The sequence below is a fragment of the Penicillium canescens genome, assembly GCF_028828765.1.
Source record: "Penicillium canescens strain IBT 15451 chromosome Unknown utg000006l_segment0_segment0, whole genome shotgun sequence".
In the NCBI taxonomy this organism is placed as follows: domain Eukaryota; kingdom Fungi; phylum Ascomycota; class Eurotiomycetes; order Eurotiales; family Aspergillaceae; genus Penicillium; species Penicillium canescens.
In genome coordinates, this window is record NW_026703968.1 from 807,255 (window position 1) to 827,981 (window position 20,727).

A 20,727-nucleotide genomic window follows, 5' to 3' on the forward strand; every position below is an offset into this window, starting at 1 on the left:
AATACCAAAGATAATATTATTGGTATGCAAGAGATTCAGAATTGGGGGGAAAGAGACTTGAGGTAGCGAAAGTCTGTGAGTTGTGCGTGTTTAAATTGCCCAGGATGGAGGGGCAAGAAGCTACCCCTCATCCTTCGGTCACGTAATAACTAAATATATTATCAGCTAAAGGTTACATATCCGTTGATTAACATGGAGGAGCTCAAGATCGAGATAAATGCGGTGTTGCGATAGCCCTATCCCTATACCTACATGCCAAGCCCGAGAGGAGCGGGAGGAGCGGGAGGAGCTCCTCCCACTCCTCTTATGCATGCCAGTCAATGTTGGTCATATCTAGAACCATGCTTGATCTCCTATCTGTATACTTTAGTACAGAGGAGCTCTTCAAAGATAAGTGGTCAGCTGGACCTGGATAAGGAACCGAAACACAGAGCATCGAACATCGTGATCAGCGCGGGCAAGGTTTAGTGGCACCAGTAGATAGCAGGCGAGCCAAGCTCACATTTCGCGCTCCTCTCGTCTAGTGTGGCCGAGGAGCTCGTCAGAACGAATCGAGCATGGTGGAGTCTGCTCCCCGGATGTCGGATGTAGAACATAGCGTTTCATAAGTCTCATAACGTTGTTATAAAGATACAAGACTCGATCGGATAATTGGATTCAAGTATCATCATCAGCTTCTACCACAAGAGCAGAGATTCTTTGAGTATACAGTATAATGGCACCCTCAGCCCCTTTCAACCCTCCTTCGGCCGACCTCCCTGGCAAGCCTTTTGTCCCTACCTGGGTTCCGCCTCCAGTCACTCAGCAGAAGGAGAATTTCGCTGAACTTAGCTCGATTGATCTTTCCTTGTTGGATTCGGATGACCCTGCTGTAGTTGATAAACTTGTTCAGCAGGTCAAGATCGCCATTCGCGATGATGGGTTCTTGTTCCTTGAGAACTACGGGGTTTCTCTGGAGCAGGTAAAGAAAGGCCCCAATTCCCCTGATCGAAGTTGAATCTCTAATCTTTCTTTTACGTCACATAGCTTCATCGTCAGTTCTCTATTGCCCAGTATCTTTATCACAACATCAGTGAGGAGGACAAGCAGCGTCTTCTTTTCGATCCTGAGACTGGTGTTTGGTCTGGTTACAAGCACCCCTACGGCTTTAAGGTGAGATAATATGCTCTGCATACAAGCTCATTGCCATACTTATGCTCACTCTTCATCAGCGCAACCGTGGACCTGAAGACGGCATCGAACAATTCAACTGGTACAAGCCCGACTGGCAAGACATCAACCGTGTGCCAACATGTCTACACCCCTTCATGGACGAGATCGAAGAATTCGCCAACTATCTGACAAAGTCCGTCAACCGCCGTCTTCTCACCCTTTTCTCCCGGGTCCTCGAGTTACCCGATGACTACCTCTGGAACAATGTGCAGTCACAGGGTAGCCCAACCGGCGAGGGCTACTTCCGCCACGCACTCTTCCGTCCCGTTCAGAAGAAGACTCAAGAAGCCTCCAAAGGCCTGCGCATGCATGGTCACACTGACTTTGGTCTGACTACACTCCTATTCTCTGTTCCCATCTCATGCCTGCAGATCTGGGGCCGTGATGAACAGTGGTATTACGTGCCTTACAAACCTGGTGCACTTGTCATTAACATTGGTGACACCCTTGAGATTGTTTCCGGTGGACACTTCAAGGCTACTCGTCACCGTGTGTACAAGCCTCCTGTTGATCAGTTGAACCAGGAGCGTCTCTCATTGGTGCTGTTCAACAGCTCTGTTGGTGACCTGCGTATGGGTCCTGCAATTGGTGAGTGAATCTTTATCAAGAAAGACGTCAGGGCGTTGGGACTAATTGTCTATTCTAGAATCGCCACTTATCCAAAGAGAGGGCTGCATCGAGGAGCAGGGTGTCTACAAGGAGTTTAAGAACCTCACATCCCAAGGAAAGCTCGTTCCTACCAACAAGCAATGGCGTGAGATCCAGATCTCTACTGCTACGGATCCCACAGATCAAGTCCGCAACAGGGTCGGTGCTGATCAGGTCCTCATTGATGGCAAAATAATGCACCAGCGAGAGTACATGGGTGTCAAGGTTGTCCTGCCCGTTTAGAGGACTACAATGTATAGTTGAATGGTTATGTGCTAATTTTGTTAACTGTGCGTCTGGAAATATCGAAGCCAGCAGGCTGTATTTGAGATTTATTTAGCGATTCAAATTGATTGTTTTTTGAAAGCCTCACTTCTTTACCTTTTTTTATGAGGTGTCTCAATCTGCAGTGGTTAGGGTCGGACCAGGCTACTAGTCATTTATGGTTGCAGGTATCTCGTTGATTGGAAAACGAACCTTCGTTTAGATAATGCAAACATTGGGTCTATACCAAGAACATTAGTCTTGGAATCCAGAATGTCTGATTCTGGTCATAGAGGCCGGGGGATATGCACACCTTATACTAGGAATGCGCCATGCATTCTTTGAATTTCTATACCTCGGATTTTTTCAAACACAACTTAATTTATCAAGACACTGGTAATGTCAGTACATATTTATTGTCTGTGCTAAGCTTTTAAGCATTCATTTATACACTCATTTCAGCCCACCAGCCAGAAGCAGACTCTGGCCCGTCATATATCCAGTATTCACAAGCATTGTCACAACATTCGCCGTTTCCTCTGGCGTTCCTAGTCGGCCGAGTGGAATACTTGCCGCCACCTCAGGGAATGCTGCAGCATTGGAAAGCATGCCCGTATCACCAATCATAGCCGGTGCAACGTCGTTAACGCTAATGTTGTACTCCGCAAGGCGAGTCGAGAGGTTCTTCATCATACCGGTGAGACCACCCTTAGAGGCTGCGTAGTCTAGAATGGAGGATCCAATCAGAAATTGCCCTCGTATAGGCATATATGTATTAGAAAGGGGAAAGCTCACGGCATCCGTTAATTCCACCCCCCTGTGCAGCGATTGAGGACATAAAGATAATACGTCCCCATTTCTGGGACTTCATATGATCTACTACACCTTTGATCAGGATAAACGAAGCGCGAAGGTTGATGTTAATGGTGTAATCAAATTCCTCTAGTGGAATCTCTGACACGTCAGGAATCCGTTTCCCATAACCAGCATTCGAGACTAGGATATCAGGTCGTTGGCCGTGTTCAGCGTCGATTTGCTGAAACATCTTCTCAATCTGGCTTGCAGTTCCAACATCAACTTGGTGGATTGATATGCGAAGCTTGTGCTCGGTGTGCTTGAATTGTATATCTGTGACAATGGTTTGCATCGCTGCCAAGTTGGTGGAGTAGGTCAGGGCGAGGTGGACTCCATGCTGTGCAAGCTGATGTGCGCAAGCTGCACCGATTCTGCATACATGACAGTTGTATGTCAGTGTCCTATCTTTGTGTTGAGAAAAGGGCATTGCTGTCTAGCTTACCCTCCTGATGCGCCGGTAATGAGAGCTAGACGGCCCTTAATCTCGTTGAAGGACATGTTGCCACTTTTGGGGACAATGAAAACGCGTATGTTAAGCTAATCGGAGAGTTGAAATGGATGAGAGCTATAGGTTAGGTCCTTTGTGTTTCACTGCTCATGAGGTTCAAGATCAGTGCGGGGTGCTCGCGATTATCAAAAGCTAATCCAGAATTAATTGCTGCAAGGTGTTAGTGCTATCGCAAGATTTCCGATTGGTCAATGTAAAGAAGAGCTCTTACGGCGGGCTGATAGATTCAAGTGCAGTGCCAAGAACTCCCGTCGTGCTTTAGAGGAGCTCCTCCCGAGGGCTCAGCGACACTTGGGCAACCTATCGCAGCCGTGATCGGTAATCTTGCAAATATAATCAAGTTGCACAGACACATGGCCGACATTGTGAAGGTAGGATGGGTACCTTGGGTTTCTCATGTACAAAACGACCCTTATCGTCATTGAATATAAGTTAGCTCTAAACGTTTAGGAGACATTTTGGGCTGTGCAATTTCCTTTAATGGTTTAACACACTAGTTCTTTTGGAGTATGTTTGCCATTTAATATGTCGATTGGCCCCTGGAGTGCCTCTTGATCTCCGCCCTTACCGGGCAATGACGTTCTATATTTCTATATTCAATGGCCAAGATTCTTTCTCAAAAATAAATTATTTGCCGATTACTTCTTTATATCCTTGTTTGACGCTTTTGTTTCCAAAAAGGTCTCTAATCACTATGTACCAGAGAGAGAAATCTCCTGCTAGGTCCAGTAGGTGTACCTGGAAGTATAGGAAGTATAGAAACAAATATTTGGCCTGAGGCATGCTACAACACGGCACGTGATGAATGCGCATCCTGTTCCTTACAGTGCGCATACTTGTGCTATGCCCAAATCCAATCTCATTTCACCCCTGAAGATCGTTTGGCATTACGAGCTCGTGACAGGCAGGCATTAGATTCACAAGGACCGAACCCTCGGAGCCCTCGGATTTTTTTAGCGCGATATTAAGAGCCGAGGCATTTTTGCCCCGTGTCCCACATGGCCGAACCCTGCCATGGCTACAAGGATCTGATCCATAGCTATGAAAAACAGTTGGATGGTCTCTTAGAACAGGGCATATACAAACCGGTATTTCTGTATCATGTTCTCTTGTTCAATGTTTTGCCACTGATAGGTCTCGTTCTTCCTCCTGGCAAAGGTGGACAATATGCTCGAAAAGGACTATTCGGTCTATGCATTGCAATCGCAATTCAAGCTTTTCGAAACCATCGGGCCCTAGTTGGGGGTAATGGCTACATGCTTGGGCTGATGACGGCGTGGTGGCTCATATGGAACGCCACTTTGTTTGTCTTTTCAAACCTCGAACATGATTTCAAGCGCATCGAACGGAAAACTGCCGGTCTACAGCTTCAAGATGGTGCCCAAGAGACTTGCGATTGCAAAGATACCTTTATATGGCAGTCATATCCGGAAAAGTTCGGACATCGACTTGACTGGTCTGCTGGACTCCTCTTCAACCTCAGAGGCCCAGAATGGAACTGGAGAGCTCCCCATCTAGGACCATTGCCACAGTCAGTCCATACTCAGTTGCACTCGGGATTCTCCTGTGCCAAATTCAAAGCGCAAGATGATGCCACTTATATCAGTGGAAAGGAGCGGTTCCAAGCTGCGTTTCGAACGTTCTTGAAATATTACCTTGTGCTGGACTTCCTCAAGGTCTTCATGATGCGAGATCCCTACTTCCAAGGCGTCGCCTCAGTCGACTCACCACCTCCGTTTCCATTCTCCTATCTCACAATCCACCCGTTCCTAGTCCAATTCTACCGCCTGTTCTTCAGCAGCTTTGGTGTCTTCGTTGCCCTCGAATTTGTGACAGCACTTAGTCCTATGTTCTTTCTAGGACTAGCACTTGCATTCCCCAATGCAGCTAGGAAGCTCACTGCTGCACCACTTGGGGCTCCATGGGTCTACGCCAATACCTTCGGGCCGTTCCTAGCCCCAATTCTTGATCATGGACTGGCAGGCTGTTGGGGCCGGTGGTGGCACCAGCTCTTCCGTTTCGGGTTTGCGGCCACAGCCCGTTGGATCCTATCCTTGCTTCCAGTCAAGCTGTCATCCCATTCGCAAGTCCGGCGGGTTACATTCATCGTGGTGGCTTTTTCAGTCAGCGGATTCGTGCACGCGTGTGGAAGCTTTACACAGTTCACGGAGACAAAGCCTGTATCGGGGCCTTTTCTATTCTTTTCCTTGCAAATTGTTGGAATTTTGGGGGAGCAGTTGTTCAAGAGATCGATTTATCCGATTTTGCCTCTCTCAGGTACACCGCGATGGCTGAGACGGACTGCTAACTTTGTATTCGTCTTCTGTTGGCTGTTCTATTCGGGGTTTTTGGTTGCGGATGATTTCGCGCGTGGTGGGCTATGGTTGGTGGAACCGGTTCCTTTCAGTCTCCTTCGTGGATTGGGAATTGGACTCCAGGGTCATGGATGGTGGTGCTGGACAGAGCCATGGTTCCGATACTGGAGTGACGGTACTTACTGGGGGAGTGGTATTCGAGTAATATGATCAAATTGAAAAGCACGAATTGACAGATATATGTTCGGCATTGTTTAACCCAGAGATTGCATCAGCAACGACAGGTGTTCGGTATATAGAATGCATTTTTGAACGTCCATGTGAACTATAATTACATATTTACCCTTCCATCGTGACATCGTCATCCTCCTCATCGGTATCAGAGTCCATGTTCAGAGTGGGCAACTCGTCATCACTCTCATCGTCAGCTCCGGCAGCAGCAGGCTGCGAGGCCACTGCTGGGCCGTTCGCAGATGTTGTGGTGGTGGTAACCTGTACTGATACCCTTGGAGCCTCAGCCTGCGTAATTGCAGGCGCCGGTTGAGAGACGGGGGTAACTTCCTCAAGTCGTGCCTTCTTGGTATCCTGCTTTTGGGAAGTTTGTTCCTGAGCAGTGGATTCCTCAGTAAAGGTTCGCTTATGGAAGGCAGGCAGGGGATCGGCAGCCTTCGGCTGCTCTATATTGGGCGCTTGCAGGGGCATCGATAGCGGTTGCTTCATGAAGTCGGAAACCGGGGGTGCAGTGTATACATTATCGACCATCTCCTCGTCTTCTTCTTGATCTTCATCAACATAAGCGTCCAGCTCAGGAGCTGTCATCAGGACAGGCATTCTGGGGCGAATCAAAGCCTCCACTTCCATCTGTTCGCCGTAAGTGCGAACCAAGAATGGAATGATGCTCGAGCCTGCTCCACGGCCCTTGATCGCGGGCACAGGGTTGAGGACGCTGGCAAGCATCGCATCCTTGTCCGATGTCAAGATGATGGTACGGTCAATTTCAGCCCGAGTGGAAGGCGGAACAAGTTCAGCAGGAATAGAAACAAGCACGGCCCGCAAAAGACCCGAGGCATTCTGCTGGAGGTCCAAAAATGGAGTAGCAGATTGCGCCTGACGAGACTTCTGCAGCTCAGGGTTCAAGAAAGCGTCGGCGTTAGCTGTAATACCTTGACCACCCTTTGACTTGGTTTTGGAGTCCAGGCCCGAGTTAGCTGAGGAATCAGCAGTCGGCGACAGAAGATCATGACAGCAAGAGCGAACCACGCTTGCCAGAGATGCCACACTTTGCTTAGACATTGCGGGTCCGTTCAATGGCACCAAGGAACGGAGCAAAGCGTAGACCGCAGAGCGCACATCTTTGCTGAAAGTCTCACCCCGGAAAGTCCAGACCGCCTGCTCCAAAATGGTCTGGGCTATGGAGGTTGCGCTGGTCTCCAACACACTAACAACGTTGGAGAGTAAACCCATGCAGGCGATGTGAATGCGAGGAAGTTCCATCCAAAGGCCCTCTCGCTCCTCACGGCCAATCTCCTGGTTGAATTGGATGCCGGTTTGAGACTCGCCGTTCAGCGGGACGGTCACGGAAGTAAGTCGGGATGTCAAATCTAGAATTGAACCCAAAGGAATAGCAACAGCAGCCGCAGATGGAGAGGAAACGAAGCCCGAAAGAATCTTCAGGAGTACAACTAATCGATCCACACCTGAGTGCAGTCCCGTCCAACCTGGAAGCCCCAGACCATCTGGACCCTTTTCGCTCATTTCTTGGCTATAGTTCGGCCGTGTTGGCACCAGTGTCGTATCGACCGATTCCCATTGTTCCACCACTGCTCGATAAATTTGGTCTGTTGTCCGGTGGATAGACAGAATCGTTGATCGGCAATCATCGTTCCATCCAGAGCCAGCCTTGTCTTTTGGTGCGCACTTGTGGAGAGAAACAAGTAGCTGCTCTGCCACATCGACGACATGCTCGGGGAAATAGGCGGGCGAGGAGGAACCGACAACCTCAGCGAGCAGGGTGCGAAGCTGAGAGCCGAATGGACGGAAGATAGTGGGATGTCTGGGGATCAGCTCCAGCAAGGCGCATAGTACAATTTCCATGAACGCGGTGTTTGGCTTCGGCTTGCGTGTCGAGCCTGAAGAGGTCTTCGTAATCACAGAGACCAAGTTCAAGGCGGCGGTGATGAACCCTGGCAATTGCGGAGTGGTGATTTCTCGGACGAGCGTTGGGTACTGGTACGTGAGGTGGAAAATTCGAGTGAGTGTGATGATACACATCTTCCTCGTTGAGATCGGATCAGGCTTTGCTAGGATGCTGATCAAACCGCGAACAATCGGCTCATATCCGCGCAAAATCTCCCATTGACCAGCTTCAACGGTAGCTTTCACCAACACAACAGCTGTCCATCTTCCTTCAATAGTACGGTCCTGCAGCAGACTTGCCAGCCGAGTCTTCAATTTATGGATCTGAACAGCATTGTCGGACTCGGATTTGCCTTTCTGGGCTTGCGGAGCAGAGAGCAATGCAGCGCAATCACTCAACGAAGTCGCAAGGAATGAAGCTATGGAGGGCAATTGTTCGACCGGGGTAGTAGTGAGACGATGCGTCACGGCGCGCAACGTAGTGGAGGTCATGACTGCCCTAAAAAAGAAAAGGCCAAAAAGCGTCAGCGAGGAAGTGCAAGTGAAGATCTCCAATCTTTTTTTCTGCCGACGCTTGGACCACATGTAGCCTCGGTGGTAAATTACCGTCACGTACGTAATCGCTCTCCACCCCTAGAGGATCACCGGCGTGGAACTTGACAGTGTTGGGCCAGGAATGCTCCTCTTTCTTCTCGCACCACTCACTATCCTTTTGAATCATGGCTGTAAGTGCTTGTCTTGATTTCTGCCGAGCAGTTACTCTGTTATACAGCTTCCAATAGCACCAATACAAGCCAGTATTTACGCTAACATGTGCTAGGGAGGCAATGCCGAGAAAGGGCAGCGCTACACTGCAGCCTTAGACCAGGCGCGGAGTCAAGGGAAATGGGATGAGGTCCCCGAATTGATTCGGAAAGTCACAAAACATGCACCGCAAAAGACTTGTACGCGGAACCCTACCTTTGTTGATCTTGAACTGACGGAGATGTCAATATAGGTGTAATACAGACCGCAATCGCCGAATCGCGCGTGATATTGTATCTCCAACAAAAGTCTTCCACGGAGGACTCACCCTCTTCGTCCAACCTTGTTGAGCTGATCCCCGCCCTGTTAATGACCATTGAGAACAGCGACGGGTCACCACAAGAGCTACTACAGGCCCAGGTCTGTTTGGGATGGATTCATTGGGTCTTGAATGAGCCCGCACTTGCAGCGGCTCGTCTTCCCGCGAGCTTTGTGGAGACTGTCGATAGCTTGGCTGGGGGAGGGGGAGTCCCGACTGCGTGGACCGAGGTCTGTCTTGTGAAGGGATGCTACATCAAGGGTATGTTTGTTTACCCCATGATGTAACATGTTACGGGGCTAACATCAAGAAGCATTTGCGCAATCTAGTGTCTCCAGCATCAATGAGACACTGGAGACCTTTGCATCTTTGATTCCATGGCTTAACAGCGGCAAGCTGACGTCGATCACCACCCCTCAATTCCTGGAATGGTCCGAGTCCCTTCTGGGCAAGGGTGCTCTTTTAGCTAGTGAAGAGGCGAGCAAGAACACACCATACTCAGATCCTGAACATGTTGATATCGCGTTGCGATTGCTGCGATTGTGGGCTGCTCATCCTTCCGTCAAGCAAGGAAACCCCACAAAATCGTCAAATGCGGATGGATCCGGGCAGGTTTCTCGGTCCTCAGTATGGACTGCCTACTACAGATTTCTCACAATTGTCTTACAGGACGGGCTCATATACACTGGCCCCAACGATGGACCTGACCGCCCGCAACTCGCCAGCGAATTGCGCCGTGTAGAATCCATCTGTGAGGGCAACCTTCTCCGTGAAGTCAAGTTTCCTACTGCCAGCTCCCAGAATAATCAAGTCGAAGAATGGGTAGAGCGAGTGATCAGTAACTGGGAAGTCCTATGTGGCCCTGAGTGGCAAGACTCAGATCTCGGTGAAGGTGGCCAGAATGCCGTTAGCCGCAACGTCTTAGATGCAAGTTCGACCACAACCATGACCCATCAAACTTACTAACATTTCTCATTTCAGATACTGTATCGTGCGGCGACAAAGACTTATCATTCTCATCTGGTACTCCGTCGTCTCTTCCATGTCCATGCCGCCTTGGCAGACTTTGACCTCGCCGTGAAGGCACTTGATTCTTATATTGAGATTGTCACTGCAGCTAAAGAAAGAGCGGAAAAGTCCGCCGAGTCAGGTGAATTGGAGAAGGATGAAATCTTATTGCAGACCCTGTCTGAAGGAGTGACATTGTTGGTCTGCCACGGCTCCTTCGAGGAGGCAGAGAAAGCCCGCGACCTGACTGATGTGATACGGGAGTATGTTGACAAACATACTGTTCCCGTTGTTAACGGCGAAGTCAACTCGTCGAAGTCGCCCGACATACCTCTGTCCGTGTTGGCCTTGTCCTACCGAGCCGTGGGAGTGGGACTTGCCAGCTGGGCCAGCTGGACGCCTGTGAATGAATCGCGAGATGAAATTCGAGCAGACGCGATCGACTACCTAGAGAAGAGTCTTGAGCCGGAACTGGGTAACAGCTCGAGCTATTCATCTCTCTACACCCTGGGTCTGGTCTTGGCTGAGAACAGAGACCTAGACACTGCAATTGACTACATCAAGTCAGCTTTGACACCAAGTGGTCCATCCGTTGCAGTTGCCGACGATCTCTCCAAGGAACGGGACTTGGTGTCTCTGTGGCATTTACTTGCGCTGTTGCTTAGTGCAAAGCAAGAATTTGAGATTGCTGGGCGTTCATGCGAAGCAGCATTTGAACAATTTCCCAAGGAAATATTTTCGAAAGGCCATCGTGAAAGGCGGTCATCAAGACATTCACACAATTCTGGAACACAGCGTCCCCTTCTCACTCGTCTATCAGGCAGAGAAAAAGAACGTATCATCCAAACTCGCATCACACAGCTCGCGTTCGTTGAACTCCTGGACGGCCCTGAGGCCGCGGTCAACCACAGCGAGCAACTACTGAGTCTGTTTGGTACTCTTTTCCATGATCTGAACCTCGAAACCGGAGAGTCCAAGTGCAAGTCAGAGCATTTGGTGCCACCGAAAAGCTCTGCCGGCACTACCAAGAGCTTCCGTGGTAGTATCTTCAGCCGAAACAGAGCGTCTCAGCTACCAGACCGACGTGCCGATCATTCAAATGGCTCTGACGTTATCCCACCCACACCGGCTATTCCCAATGGTCATACAACGGAAGCTCCCTCGATCCACATCACGGACGGAGATGCTCACAGCTACAAGGAAAAAGCCCCCACAATTGGGCGGACAGATTCAAAGAGACTTAAAAAGCGAAGTTCAAGCTTCCATCGGAACGAGAGGCCACGCGTTGAAGAACCTCCGCTTCCTAGGAGTGAAGCATCACCAGATATGATTGGGATAGCGATGTCTGGCAACGCACCACCAGAGTCGGCAATCCATCCTTCCAAAGGCAAGCAAGCATTGCCGCCAATGGCACACAACCTCAACTACAAACAAGAACCTCTTCCTGCTGGGCACGTGGACCAGCCCCCGGAGCAGGATATCCGGCTCCCAATTAGTCATCGCTTTGATTCTCCCGCAGGTGCCGTTACGAAGTTCTCCCTTGTTCAATCCCAGAAGCATGCTCTGGGTCTCCTTGTCAGAATCTGGCTGGTCATCGCCGGACTCTATCGTCGCGCGTCTCTGTTAGATGATGCTCGTGAAGCTTGTGAAGAAGCTTTGAAACAAGCTACACGAGTCGAAACACTTGTCGCATCCCATGAGTCGTCATCTCGCTCATTCAGCAAGCGTGGCTGGGGCTCTTCAAAAAGCTCGGAGGAGCTCTGGGCCGATGTCTACGCCGAACAGGGGCTCCTGGCACAGGCTGCCTCGAACCCTCATCAAGCTATCAGGCACTATGAGAATGCCCTCTTACGCGACCAGGACCATCCGACGGCGACGATTGGACTTGCTAATCTGCTATTAGACATCTGGGATCGGACCCTCTCCCCAGAGCCATTGAATGCAGATGTGGATCTCAACGTTTCGCGCTTGTCCTTGCTATCGGAGACTCCCAAGCCTAAGTCCGCCACGGCTATCTCAACTGATGATTTGAAGGTATCTCGGGAGACCGAGAATGCAGGACCTGATGAGGCGCCTTCTTCGGCACACGATGTCGAACCCCAGCAGCTTCACCGTCTTGCAGCCCGGGATCGCGCCTACGGGCTCCTTTCGGCATTGACAAAGCTCGGTAGCTCCTGGGACAGCTCTGAGGCATGGTATGCCTTGTCCAGGGCATACGAGGCCGGCGAGCAAGTCGAGAAATTGAAGGAAGTTCTGTGGTGGTGCATTGAACTAGAGGACAGACGGCCAATTCGTCACTGGTCCAACATCGGCTCCGGTCTATATGTTCTCTAAAAGAAACAAAAGCTTGGGTGGTAATATCTTCTTGTATCTAATCCATTTTCCCCTTGGCAACGCTTTCTTTCTTTCTTTTTGGGATTTCCAACAACTTAGATACCTTGTTGATATTGGCATGTGGACCACATGGTTGCGAAGATCATTTTTCAATTGAAGCGGATTTTTGAAAATGGACTCTCTTCGGTAAGAACAAACACTACTGGTAAGACGTCTTATATACATTCCCCACATAGGCAAATAAGTTGCCAGCGGGTCCAAAAGGAAACGGGATCAGGTGAACAGCACGGAAGTTGGATTGATTCTGCTACTGCAACTTGATCTACCGCGGAGCAGCAGTGGGGATCCAGGCAGCGATCTTCGGCTTGGTACTTGAGGCGAAGTTAGTCGATGCCCGGGCAAAATCGAAGGGTGGAATATAGGGCCACACGTACGTAGAGTAAGTCTTGAAGGCAGCACGGCTCAGAGTCGGATTGGCGAAGTGCTCGGGCAACTCCCAAGGGCGGACACCGGTCTGCATGATCTTGTCGGCGTGTGGGGGCGCGTCAACAAGGTAGGAGATCCAGGCGTGCCTGGATTTGCATTAGTCTCATACATTGACGGGCGATTGTTGCCCCTGTGTCTTGAGAGAAGAGCTTACCAGCCGGGCTCAATGTGGGATGCGTCGTATTCGGCCTCCTTGTAGTCGACCCATCGTGTACGGACTAAATGGGAGACAATTAGCCCTCCGGGTGTTCCTTCACAATTGCTTGGGTCAAAGCGTCGTCTTACGAGGCAATTCCTCCTCCATGTTCTCGAAGTACTTGTTTCCGAAGCGATCGGTTCCGATCAGAGTTCCGGCCTTGGTATCACCTGGAATAGCATGAATTGTCAGTCAACTGCAGCGCGAGTACCAATTGAAGAGCAACGTACCGATGTACTAAATCACAGAGAAAAGGTACCCAAGTTAGTCTCCATCTCATGCAACTGTCCCATCTTTCTGGGAGAAGCGTCCGCGATCATACCTGCATCTGGTGGCCAGCATCCTAAGTAGCAAAGTTAGCTACCAAATTTCCTTAGCGAACAGACCAGACAGATACAAACCTTGATGCCAACCCGGCGAAGGTTGCGCAGAGTCCTAAGAATAGTCGACATCTTTGCTCGTTCAATGTGGAGCGAATGGGATGCGAGAGATTGGTGATTTGAGGTTGCAAGAGGGCAGATGTTTGCACTGTTTGCACCCTTTCGCGGATTTCCTGATTCAGAACCACCCTCGATTTTCGTCTCTTAGACATGTTTGGCCGAATTGGAGGACAGGCGCTTCGTCGTGCTGTGCGTCGCCCAGTCGCACGCCCCAGAATATATGCTCGCAACTTTTCTGCGCAGTCTGGTACCAGTGCTACCACTGCTGCGTCCGCTCTTTCACCACTAGCAGGAATCACCTCCGAGCTAGACCGCATTGCTCCCCGATTTGAGGTGCCTGCGTCGCAGATCACTATTATTGAATCTCCAGCAAGCTTCTACTCCACATTGAAGGTGTGTTTGCGGTACTGTGCTGTCGAAGTGCATTTAAACTGACTCGCGACTGCACAGGATAAAATCCTCAAAGCCCGGAGGCGTGTTTACCTCTCTACCTTATACATCGGCAAGACGGAATTCGACCTGATCGATACATTAAGCCAGGCTCTTCGCGATAACCCGGATCTGAAAGTTTCGGTCCTTACGGATGCTCTGCGCGGCACACGAGAGACCCCCAATCCTTCATGCGCATCACTCCTCTGTTCATTAGTTGAGAAGTATGGACCGGAACGGGTTGAGGTTCGGATGTTCCATACTCCCAATTTGACTGGCCTGAGAAAGCAATGGATTCCTCGTCGAATCAACGAGGGCTGGGGCTTACAGCATATGAAGCTATATGGAATCGACGACGAGATTATTCTCTCAGGGTATGCCACCTATGACCGTTGTACCAGCATATGACACTGACATATCTCAGCGCGAACCTGTCTGAGGAATACTTCACTAGTCGCTTGGATCGGTACCATGTCTTTGCCTCCAAGGCGCTGACTGAATACTACGCTCAAATCCACCATGCAATCTGCAGTTTGAGTTTCCAAGTTCTGCCAGACCCTGAGAATGAGTCCTACCTTTTGGATTGGCCTAGCTCAAACGGGGCACCCTCGCCTCTGGAAAGTCCCGAGGATTTCGTCGCTTATTCGTCGATTTTCCTGAATCCGCTCATTCAGGCATCTGACAATAAACCTGCTGATCCATCCGAATCCAGCCAAACCTTTGTATACCCCGTTTCACAGTTCACTCCACTCTTGAAACCCGAAGACACCTCTACCGAATACCTTGCCGTGACTACGATTCTGCGTATGTTATCCAGCTCGTCCGCATTTGCAGGTGCCCGCTGGCTCTTCACGGCAGGATACTTCAATATCCACCCCGTCCTTTCCTCCCTCTTGATCTCCAGTACATCAGCCGCCCAGCATAACCCTTCTACCACGCAAGGCACTGTCCTGACAGCCTCTCCATGGGCCAATGGATTTTATGGCTCTCCGGGAATCTCAGGCATGCTCCCAGCCGCCTACACGCACCTCGCAGCACGATTCCTCGATCGTGTCGCCGAGGCGCAGGCTACCAATTCCATTCAGCTCAAGGAATGGCGCAAGGGCACTGTTGGCACGCCAGGCGGTTGGACCTACCACGCCAAGGGCCTTTGGGTCACCTTGCCTAACGAGGAGCATCCCAGCCTTACGTTCGTTGGTAGCAGCAACTACACAAAACGCAGCTACAGCCTTGACATTGAAATAGGCGCTCTAGTTGTGACGAACGACCCGGATCTCAAGCAGAAGCTGGGTGAGGAGACGGAGCGACTTCAGAAGGACGCCAGCCCCGTCTCGAGGGAGGACCTGAGACAAACGGAGAGACGGGTGGGGTGGAACGTGAGGCTCTCCATGTGGATCGTGGAGAAGGTCGGCGGTGCTTTTTAATCTCTCTTCTTGTATAAATATCTCTTTTCAAATAATAGATACTCTGTAATATAGCTGAACATAGATTGGCGTGATATTGGATGTTTATCACATCAACCAGGCACGATTGAGTCATACAACGCATCAATACTTTATATGAAACCCCCAATTCCATCTCTACTCATAGTTTTGCCCAACTACAAAATCAAAAAAGTAAAATATGTCTCTCCAACAAGCCCTCTCAAGAAGCTGGTTCGGTTTCGACTTGGATGACACACTGCACGAATTCCGACGTGCCTCGGCCAACGCCTCAACCCACGTCTTCGAGGCAATCCACTCCTCGAACAGTCAGATCAGCATCGATACCCTCAGAACCACCTATCAAGGCATACTGCGCAACACAACCGCAAACGCCTTCACAGATGGAAGAACTTCAACGGAGTATCGACGCGAACGATTCGGGCGTCTTCTCCAGGTACACGGGCTTACGGGCCTCAATCACTTTCTAGGGCCTGGAAATCCCCTACTTGATCGTCTGCTGGATCTATATCGCGATTCTCTACGCGAAAGTCTAACCCTCAAACCTGGTGTTTTGCATCTTTTACAGACTCTGCGACGGTTGGGGAAGAAGGTCATTGTCATTACTGAGGGACCAGCGGATGCACAAGTATGGGCGGTGCAGGAGCTGGGCATACGGCGGTATATTGATGTGCTTGTGACGACGAATGAAGTTGGTAGATCTAAAGTGGATGGGTTGTTTGGTGTTGTTCTGGACAGGTATGGGATATACTCTGATGACATTGTTTATTTCGGTGATAATGAGGTTCGTGATGTTCAAGCTGCACGGGAGGAAGGGATTTTGGCAGTGCACTATGATGAAAAACAGGGATCTCGGTTGGATGATATCAATGCATTACGTGTGAATTCGTGGGATGTGGTAGAAAAGGTACTCGTCCGTGGAGAGTAAGGAGGCTGATATAGAATAGAACATGAAGACATAAATAAAACTTTTGGTCTAGCCATCAAGAGATATCAACCCTAACGCACGGGAATGCCGAAAGAAAGGAAAAAAGAATAAAACAAAAACCAAACGCCATGTCATGACTGGGGGTTCCATCGAGCGTCGTCTCATATGCAATGTGGATCTTCATCTAAGCTCTTCCCGGGACTTTGCCGCTCCTGAAGCGAGCAGGGCCAAGACCAGAGCGCACCTCGTCAAGGTTTCTGATACCAATGGCCTCGTTACCGTTCCTGCCACGCTTGTTCTTAGCGCCAGTGCGCTTCGCCTGAGCACTGGTGTTGGGGTCCCAGCTGGAAAGGAAGTCGTCCATCACGTTGTTGAAGCTGCTGCGGCTGTGCACTTCATTGCCGTTGGCGTCGATCAGGCTAGGGGCCTCGGATGCGGCTGACATGTCTGTCATGCCAGTTGCGCCTGTCATTCCGCTGACCATAGACATGCTGTCGTCGTATTCATCTTCCTCATCGAGGGCATAGAGAGCCTCGACCTTGTCAAATCGGTCGTCCAGAAGGCGGTGGCCCTCGGTACGAGCCAGAGCAGAAGATGTCATCGAGTATGCGGATGGGTTGGTCAGTGCACCCTTGCGCTTCTTGCGGCGGATTGGTGTACCACCAGCAGTGAACACGGTTGATGCCATTGTCTGCGAAGGTGCGATTGTGGGTGCTGCGGGCGCGGGGGCCTTGCCGGCCTTCGCATCTTTCTTGAACTTGGCGAACTCGTTCATCCATCCCTGATCTGTTGGGGCGATATCGGGAGCTGGCTTGTCGTGCTCAGGCATCTCGCCGGGCTCCAGAGGTTTAGCCTCGGCGGCTTCTGGGAGCTCCTCTCCCACGGCTTCTGTGCTGTCCATCTGCACAGGTGCTTTCTCGGTGGCATCCGACTCCCATCCTTCATCTTCGTCGTCGTGATCAAAGAGAGAATCCTCCCAGTCGCCCTGATCGATCTCCTCCGCATTGGCAGTCAGTTCACCAAAAATATCATCGTCATCACCGTCCTGTACAAAGGCCTCATCCTCAAGCGCCTCCAGGGCCTCTCGTAGGCGGGGGTCCATGTCGGGCTTGAATCCAGCAATTGCATCAGGAACGTTCTGCTGGTCCTGGTAGGTCGGTTTGCGAGCAAAAGATGAAGCCGTGGACCGCATATCACCATATTCAGAGCCGTAGATACTGGGGCCACCGAAAGCGCTCTGGGTATCGGATTCTTTCTCATCTAGTGAGACCTGTCGCAGCGCATCCTCCAGCTTCACTCCCTTGTTGCCCTTGCCCTTAGGCTTCTCCTGCTTAGCCTCAACAAAGTAGGTGTCTCCGCTACCGGTTCCGAGCTCGCGCAAATGCTGCATGTAATCGTAGCTGGAGTCATCGTAGAAGATGCCATAATTGGCAGCCTCACCCTCGTTTTGGCGAGCACTGTCCCCGAACTCAGACTGGAGATCGTGGAGGTTGCGCAATGGCTTTGTCGCGGTTCTCGAGGAAGACGGAGCAGGCGCGGGACCAGAAATCTGGTGCAGGACGCGGTCGTCCGCACCGGTGTCATGGATCAACGGGTCATTTTGAGACCGGTGGAAGAGCTGGAAGGTGCTCGCGTTCTTCTTGTCACTGTAGATCGGTCAGTTTGAGCGCATTCATACTCTTCTTCTTGTACGTACATCCACTGTTTGGGCGGCATGTTGGGCTTGGTTGAATGTTCGTATCGCAGAAAAAAAAAAGAAAAGTGGGATTGATAGGGTCACGTGCAGTCTTATCGCCCTTCGTTCCCCGGGGTCCTCGAGGAACCTTGGAAGCTTTTAAAGGATTTATACTACTAGAATGTTGAGGTATACGGAGTATTTTCTCTTTATTTCTCATATGTTCGCAAGATTTCACTTTTTACGGTGCACATTTGCTTGTGGACTTGGGTACTCATTGGGCTCTTGATAGGCCAACTACATGTGTGATACCCTTGACTTGCACGCTGCTTGGGTTATAGTTCTCCCTTATGAAGAATATACTATTGCATATATGCACACAGATATGAATTCTGTTTACACAAACTCCTCTATATATCTCTAAAGACTTTAAAATCAGTAGAAGTATATACACGATAGAGGGGGCTGAGTCAGCGTTATCTTATCCGTCTGAATAATCCAAAATTCCCTTCAGTTCGGTGGGGTTGACACTTTTTTTTATTTCTACAACTTTTTCGCATTTGAAGTCACTGCCATCATGGTGCTGGCTAAATCCAAGAACAATGTGGGGCTGGGAAGCAGTCTCATGAATGACCGCTTTGGCAAGGGCAAAGCGTCCAGTCAGAAGAAGGTCTCTCACAACAATGCCATTGCGCGAAAGGGCATGGACGGTGAGACCTACGTGACCAACGAAGCCAAGGAGGCATCATGGGTGAAGATGCGCTCTATCACCGAGCAGGCCGCTCTTGACGAATTCCTGAGCACTGCCGAACTCGCCGGAACCGATTTTACCGCTGAAAAAATCAACAACGTCAAGATTATCCATTCCGATCAGAAGAACCCCTTCCTCCTCTCCGCCTCCGAGGAGAAGAACGCTGTGAAGAAGCATCAGAAGAACAAGGATAGATTGACCGTGCCCCGACGACCCAAGTGGGACCAGTCTACAACTCGCAATGAACTGGAATCGATGGAAAGACAAAGTCTGTTGGACTGGCGGCGAGGACTGGCGGAGTTGCAGGAGAACCACGATCTGCTGATGACTCCCTTCGAGCGTAACTTGGAGGTCTGGCGTCAGTTGTGGCGTGTTATTGAGCGATCCGATTTGGTCGTCCAGATTGTCGACGCCCGTAACCCGCTGCAGTTCCGTTCCGAGGATCTGGAGACCTACGTGAAGGAGATCGACCCGCGAAAGAAGAACTTGCTGTTGGTCAACAAGGCTGATATGTTGACTCTCAAGCAGAGAGAGGCCTGGGCCGAGTACTTTGAGCGCAACAACATTAACTTCCGTTTCTTCTCTGCTCACCTCGCCAAGGAGAAGATCGAGGCTGCCCTCTTGGAAGAAGAGGCTCAGGGAAATGAGGAACTTGCCAACAAGACCAAGAACATGAATGTCCGTGATGATGAGGATGATGGATACCGCAAGGAGGACACAGTGGAAGAGGAAATGGCCAAGCTCGCCGACCCAGATCGCTCGCTTGGTCCTCACATTCTGGACACGGATGAACTGGAAGAGCTTTTCCTGGCCAACTCCCCCGAAACACTACCCCAAGATGAAGAGGCTGGCGAGCAGCCCAAGCAGAAGACTACAATCGGTCTGGTCGGATACCCCAACGTGGGTAAGTCCAGCACAATCAATGCCCTGCTCGGTGCCAAGAAGGTCTCCGTCTCTGCGACCCCCGGTAAGACCAAGCACTTCCAGACCCTCTACCTCTCACCCGAGATTATGCTCTGCGATTGTCCCGGTCTGGTGTTCCCCAACTTTGCCACCACCAAGGCCGAGCTGGTCGTCAACGGTGTGCTGCCCATCGACCAGCAGCGCGAGTTCACCGGTCCCGCCGGTCTCGTCGCCAAGCGTATCCCCAAACACTTCATCGAGCAAGTGTACGGTGTCAAGCTGCGCATGCGCCCCATCGAAGAAGGTGGCACAGGTATCCCAACCGCCAGCGAGATTCTCCGTGCCTACGCCCGTGCCCGTGGTTTCTCCACCCAGGGTCTCGGTCAGCCAGACGAGTCCCGCGCTGCCCGTTACGTCCTAAAGGATTACGTCAACGGAAAGCTCCTCTACGTCCACCCGCCCCCAACCGCGGACGGCGAGCAACCCATCGACGTGAACGAGTTCAACAAGGATCTTTACGATATCAACCATCTCCCCGAAAGACGCCGCCACCAGCTCGCACAAGCCCAGATTGGCAAGCCAGCTACACCAGCCATGGTCGCAGATGACATCGACGCAGATGCCACCGCCACCCCGTACAGCGAGCCCACAGTGGAGCCTGAGCTCGGCCGTACGTCGCGCAACCTCGACTCCGGTTTCTTCGGCACAGCGACTGGCCCTTCTGCCGGCCGCATGACTCTCCCCTTCCAGGCCCAGTACACCAAGCAGGGCCAGGAGATCCGCAAGGCCCCCACAGGCCGCAAGGAGCGCATGATGGTTGCTCTGGAGCGTGGCGTGGATGTCTCTGAGGTGCGGGGCCCTGGCTCCAAGAAGCACTTCAAGGGTAACAAGAAGGCGGCCAAGAAGATCCGCAACAACCCTGAGGATGATGACTACTAGAAAAAGTGCTTTTTTTACTTGCGCCTGGGCGAGTCGAGGGGTCCTTGTTTCACTCCCTCTGCCCCTTGTGGGGTAACATTCTTAGGCTCGTCGGGCCTGGGATGAATGAATGATAAATGATCCTATATTGGGATTTGCATGTCATGTCGGGATTGAAGTTTTATGTTCATGTTCATACGTTGCTGTTTGCAGAAT

At 50.8% G+C, this 20,727-nt stretch overlaps 10 protein-coding genes across 10 annotated transcripts; 6 read left to right on the forward strand and 4 right to left on the reverse strand.

Annotated features, from left to right (window-relative positions):
* Positions 1 to 715: 715 nt before the first annotated feature.
* N7446_009244 (uncharacterized protein) lies at positions 716 to 2,103 on the forward strand (the record flags this gene model as incomplete). The annotated part of the gene is made up of 4 exons (XM_058517989.1): positions 716 to 961; positions 1,027 to 1,152; positions 1,212 to 1,800; positions 1,859 to 2,103. 4 exons carry the CDS (start codon positions 716 to 718, stop codon positions 2,101 to 2,103), a joined length of 1,206 nt encoding a protein of 401 aa, XP_058368777.1.
* Positions 2,104 to 2,577: 474 nt separating this feature from the next.
* N7446_009245 (SDR family NAD(P)-dependent oxidoreductase) lies at positions 2,578 to 3,477 on the reverse strand (the record flags this gene model as incomplete). Its single annotated transcript, XM_058517990.1, has 3 exons — positions 2,578 to 2,849; positions 2,920 to 3,350; positions 3,422 to 3,477. The coding sequence occupies 3 exons, from the start codon at positions 3,475 to 3,477 to the stop codon at positions 2,578 to 2,580; spliced, it is 759 nt and encodes a 252-aa protein (XP_058368778.1).
* A 1,008-nt stretch (positions 3,478 to 4,485) lies between these two features.
* N7446_009246 (wax synthase family protein) lies at positions 4,486 to 6,012 on the forward strand (the record flags this gene model as incomplete). The annotated part of the gene is made up of 1 exon (XM_058517991.1): positions 4,486 to 6,012. One exon carries the CDS (start codon positions 4,486 to 4,488, stop codon positions 6,010 to 6,012), a length of 1,527 nt encoding a protein of 508 aa, XP_058368779.1.
* Positions 6,013 to 6,141: 129 nt separating this feature from the next.
* Positions 6,142 to 8,430, reverse strand: N7446_009247 (RIX1/PELP1 family protein; the record flags this gene model as incomplete). Its single annotated transcript, XM_058517992.1, has 1 exon — positions 6,142 to 8,430. One exon carries the CDS (start codon positions 8,428 to 8,430, stop codon positions 6,142 to 6,144), a length of 2,289 nt encoding a protein of 762 aa, XP_058368780.1.
* A 227-nt stretch (positions 8,431 to 8,657) lies between these two features.
* On the forward strand, positions 8,658 to 12,343 carry N7446_009248 (uncharacterized protein; the record flags this gene model as incomplete). Its single annotated transcript, XM_058517993.1, has 5 exons — positions 8,658 to 8,663; positions 8,759 to 8,882; positions 8,936 to 9,262; positions 9,315 to 9,928; positions 9,983 to 12,343. 5 exons carry the CDS (start codon positions 8,658 to 8,660, stop codon positions 12,341 to 12,343), a joined length of 3,432 nt encoding a protein of 1,143 aa, XP_058368781.1.
* Positions 12,344 to 12,665: 322 nt separating this feature from the next.
* N7446_009249 (complex I NDUFA12 subunit family protein) lies at positions 12,666 to 13,477 on the reverse strand (the record flags this gene model as incomplete). Its single annotated transcript, XM_058517994.1, has 7 exons — positions 12,666 to 12,714; positions 12,778 to 12,915; positions 12,984 to 13,047; positions 13,115 to 13,195; positions 13,256 to 13,262; positions 13,348 to 13,368; positions 13,427 to 13,477. The coding sequence occupies 7 exons, from the start codon at positions 13,475 to 13,477 to the stop codon at positions 12,666 to 12,668; spliced, it is 411 nt and encodes a 136-aa protein (XP_058368782.1).
* A 138-nt stretch (positions 13,478 to 13,615) lies between these two features.
* Positions 13,616 to 15,318, forward strand: N7446_009250 (CDP-diacylglycerol--glycerol-3-phosphate 3-phosphatidyltransferase; the record flags this gene model as incomplete). Its single annotated transcript, XM_058517995.1, has 3 exons — positions 13,616 to 13,858; positions 13,916 to 14,268; positions 14,319 to 15,318. The coding sequence occupies 3 exons, from the start codon at positions 13,616 to 13,618 to the stop codon at positions 15,316 to 15,318; spliced, it is 1,596 nt and encodes a 531-aa protein (XP_058368783.1).
* Positions 15,319 to 15,517: 199 nt separating this feature from the next.
* Positions 15,518 to 16,264, forward strand: N7446_009251 (HAD family hydrolase; the record flags this gene model as incomplete). Its single annotated transcript, XM_058517996.1, has 1 exon — positions 15,518 to 16,264. The coding sequence occupies one exon, from the start codon at positions 15,518 to 15,520 to the stop codon at positions 16,262 to 16,264; it is 747 nt and encodes a 248-aa protein (XP_058368784.1).
* Positions 16,265 to 16,448: 184 nt separating this feature from the next.
* N7446_009252 (ribosome biogenesis protein LTV1) lies at positions 16,449 to 17,980 on the reverse strand (the record flags this gene model as incomplete). The annotated part of the gene is made up of 2 exons (XM_058517997.1): positions 16,449 to 17,910; positions 17,961 to 17,980. 2 exons carry the CDS (start codon positions 17,978 to 17,980, stop codon positions 16,449 to 16,451), a joined length of 1,482 nt encoding a protein of 493 aa, XP_058368785.1.
* A 536-nt stretch (positions 17,981 to 18,516) lies between these two features.
* N7446_009253 (ribosome biogenesis GTPase LSG1) lies at positions 18,517 to 20,532 on the forward strand (the record flags this gene model as incomplete). The annotated part of the gene is made up of 1 exon (XM_058517998.1): positions 18,517 to 20,532. The coding sequence occupies one exon, from the start codon at positions 18,517 to 18,519 to the stop codon at positions 20,530 to 20,532; it is 2,016 nt and encodes a 671-aa protein (XP_058368786.1).
* Between the last annotated feature and the right edge of the window lie 195 nt (positions 20,533 to 20,727).